The sequence below is a fragment of the Rattus norvegicus genome, chromosome 8 (genome assembly GCF_021556685.1).
Source record: "Rattus norvegicus strain SHRSP/BbbUtx chromosome 8, alternate assembly SHRSP_T2T, whole genome shotgun sequence".
Classification (NCBI taxonomy): Eukaryota; Metazoa; Chordata; class Mammalia; order Rodentia; family Muridae; genus Rattus; species Rattus norvegicus.
In genome coordinates, this window is record NC_141541.1 from 129295616 (window position 1) to 129299398 (window position 3783).

General features: G+C 53.1%; 1 protein-coding gene across 1 annotated transcript; it reads right to left on the reverse strand.

Annotated features, from left to right (window-relative positions):
• Positions 1 to 514: 514 nt before the first annotated feature.
• Cyp8b1 (cytochrome P450 family 8 subfamily B member 1) lies at positions 515 to 2478 on the reverse strand. Its single transcript, NM_031241.2, is given in 1 exon segment — positions 515 to 2478. A coding segment is annotated over 1 exon segment (1500 nt). The 5' UTR covers positions 2446 to 2478; the 3' UTR covers positions 515 to 945.
• Between the last annotated feature and the right edge of the window lie 1305 nt (positions 2479 to 3783).

The following is a 3783-nucleotide window of genomic DNA, read 5'->3' on the forward strand; positions in this document are numbered from 1 at the left end:
GGAGAGGGCTGCAGAGGCAGGCAGGAAGTGACATCTCAGAGGCGTCACCGGGTCTGAGTGGACAGAACTGGGCCCGATTGTCTGTTGGGGAGGAGGTGAGGTGTTTGGAATAGGCTCGAGGTCATGGGTGAAGAGAAGTCCCGAGCAGAGAGGCAGGGGAGTAGGAAAGGGAGCCATTTAACTATGCATGGGATGGATGCTGAGTTGTGCACGGACCAGGCATATCTGAGTGGCTGGGAGATCCCATGGGGAGATGGAAGGCATGTGAATGGAACAAAACAATACAGCAGTGCCCTGGCAAACCACGGGAAAACACGCAGAGCAGACACAGGCATAGAGAGGGCACCTCGAGCGGCTCCTGTATCAAATGTGGTCGTTCCCCAGGCTTGGCTCCCAAGCCTGTAGCCTGTGGCTAGACCCCTCTCAAAAGCCCTGGAAGTTTTGGTGACAGGAAGGGCAAGTTCTCTGGAAGTTCTGGGCTAAGGGAAACACACCACAAAACAAGCCTCATTGTAATCCTTTTCTTTTAGTGCATATCTATTAAGAACTTAACAATTGCACACATGGCTTGATTCCATTGAGTAACATCTCTGGAGTCTGAATCGATAGGATTTGGAGTAAGGGCATCAAGTAAGGCAGGTAGGATGGGCTGAGGCAGCATTTGCAAGATACTGTTTGACTCATGGGAGCTGGTACTGTCCTCCGGGATGAGTCAAACTTGGGTGGGTAACCAGCTGTAAATCGAACTGACCACAGGTTTTCCTCCTGAGAGGTGGGTCAGGCAGAAACCACTGGGGGGATGGCATCTTACAGGGAGCATGGCAGACCTCTGAGATGTCTAGGAGGCAAGATGGCAGGGATGCCGGGGAGAGGTAGGGGTGCTTTGGAGCCAGAGGATGGGTGTTCAGTGCCGCTCTGGGCTGCAGGGTGTGCTCAGGTCTGAGCTCACTGCATGGGCTTCAGGCGGTAGCGAAAGCGTACCTCGTGGCTGGGCTGGGAGGTGCCGAAGCCCCAGCGCCTTGGGTCGATAGGGGGCACAGGCACGTCAGGGTCCACCAGTTCAAAGTCAAAGTACATGACCATAAGGAGGACAAAGGTCTTCATCTCACTGAGGGCAAAGAACCTGCCGGGACATATGGAGACACCCGACCCCCAGGGCATGTTGTAGTGGTGGATCTTCTTGCCTGACTTGTAGAAGTCCACTTTCCGGGTGCCATCAGGGTTGAGGAACCGATTGTACTTGAAGGTCGTGGGCTCGGGATGGATGTCGGGGTCCATGTGTACTGAGAGATAGGGGAAGAGAGCCACCTTATCTCCACGGCGGATCTGGTACTCTTGCCCACTGGCCATCTTTAGGACATAATCCTCCTGCACCACCCTGAGGAGGGTGGGGGTGGCACAGAGACGAAGAGTCTCTTCCATCACGCTGTCCAGCACTGGAGTGCATTTCAGGGCACTGAGAGTGAAAGCGAAGGATGTCTCGGCTTCCAACCTGGCCTCACCCAGGACCCGAGTGGCTTCCTCTCGCACAGCCTTCATGGCGTCCTGATGCTTCAGCAGGAACAGGAGGGCCCAGAAACAGGTGGGCCCCGTGTTCCCCTGGGAGGCCCAGAGCATCATAAAGTTAAATTTGTCCTGCATGGATGAAGCCATCCCTCGCTCCCTCAGAAACCGAAGCATGAAGCCCAACCAGTTACTTATGCCGTCTTTCTCCAGGTTTTGCTCCACAGAGAGTCTCTGGTGGAAGAGACGCTGCAGCTGGCTCACTTCTACCCACTCCCGGGGCCCCAGCAGGGAGTAGACAAACCTGGGGAAAAGTAGGTCAAATCTGCGGAACTTCCTGAACAGCTCATCGGCCTCATCCAGGTCCTGCTCCTTGTCCTTGGTGCAGCCAAACAAGCTCAGGAAGCCAGCCTTAAACAGGATGCTGTAGCAGAAGTGGAAGAGGCCGTCCTCACACCAGGACCTGGCACCCAGACTCCGGCCTTTGGGTCCTAGCATCACCAAGGACAGGCTGTCCAGCATGGCCTGGTTGAGGTCCTCCAAGCCTTGTCCCATCAGATGCTTGGTACTGGCTACGTGCAGCATCTGGTGGTCCTCATCCATGGACTGGTACCCAAACACCTTGAACACCAGTTCCCGAGCGTACGTCACGAAGTCTAGCACTTTCTGCGTGCTCTTAATGATGGGGCCAAAGGAGAGGGGATCCATGACAAAGGTGAAGTACTGGCCTCCCAGCTGCAGTGTGAACACGTCCCCGTGCTTGGCCCGCATTCCCTTCAGGAATTCAAACATATTCTTCCGGAAGGCCATGGTGTGACCCAGCCAGGGCACAAACCCCTTGTCCAGAGGTGGCTCCCAGGGCCTGCGGTGCCTGGGCAGCAAGGAGAGGCAGAGGCAACCGACAGCCATGAGCAGGGCCCCTAGCACTGAACCCCACAGCATCGTGGCTAGGCTCCAGCAGTCTGAGCTCCGCACAGGCACCACTTGTCAGCTATCCAGGGCCAGAATTGCTTTATGTGGCCTTCATAAGTTGGCTGTGCAAACGCCCATGCCCTTGGACCTTGCTCTGAGGCTGGACGTGGTAAATAGCTCTAGTTAGCTGGCACATGGGGGGGAAATGTTATTCCAACTTGACACATGACACAGCAGAGCTTGGTCAGGTAAGAGGAGGAAGGGTTGGCTCGAGAGAAGATGAAAGGAAAGAGAAGCCACAGGTGGTTCAGCTGTGCACTTTGCTCAGACTGCTTGGGTGTAGTTCTGGAGTGTTGTCTTCATGTGTGCCTGGCCTGAGCCCACCCCCACCTACCACTCACCCCACCTATGCTCACCCCACCTAAGCTCACCCTACCTACTGCCCATGCTCCTGTTCCTTCACACATCAATTTATTTGCTAGCTCACTCACTAAATGTACACATCTCTTTCCTCATCTCTAAACTATTGTTTCTAAAGTGTGTGTTTGTGTGTGTGTGTGTGTGTGTGTGTGTGTGTGTGTGTGTGTGTGTGTGTGTGTTTGTCTGTCTTAGGAGAGGTACATGTTTGACTTCGGTATCTTCCGCTGCTAATTCTTCACCTTGTTTTGCTTAAGATTTTAAAAATCTACCTCTTTCTTCCTTTCTCTTCCTTTTATTTACTACATGCATATACATCTGCTTATGTGCATTGCACTATATGCATGCCTGCTGCCTGTGGAAACCAAAAAAGCATCAGATCTCCTGGAACTGGAGTTCCAGAGGCTCGTGAGCCACCTGGTGTGGGTGCTGGGAACTGAATCTGGGTTCTCTGGAAAAGCAGAAAATGCTCTAAACTCCAGCTACTTCTCCAGCCCATGTAACTTATTTTTTTTTCTTGAGTCAGGATCTCTCCCTGAACTTGGAGCTCACTAATGACATTGACTGGCCACTAAGCTCCCAGGATTCTTTTGTCTTTGCTGGGAGTTGCAGGAGTGCACCAGTGAGCCTAGCTTGAACAGAGGAGGCCTCAAAGCCCACCCTGACAATGACATACTTCCTCCAAGGCCACACTCGCTCTAACAAGGCTGCCCCCTAATAGTGCCACTCCCTATGAGACAAGTGTCAAAATATATGAGCCTATGGGGGCCATTCCTATTCAAACCTCTACAGCCCATGTTGGTGCTTTTGGGAGGCAGACTCTTAGGACAGTGTCTGGCTCAAGTTAGCATTCTCTATATGTCATTCCTTGTTGTAAAGCCTTGTCACATACTTTGGTTCCTCCCCTGGTACCCATGGCAACTATGCATGCTTTCCTGGGGACTTCTTGCC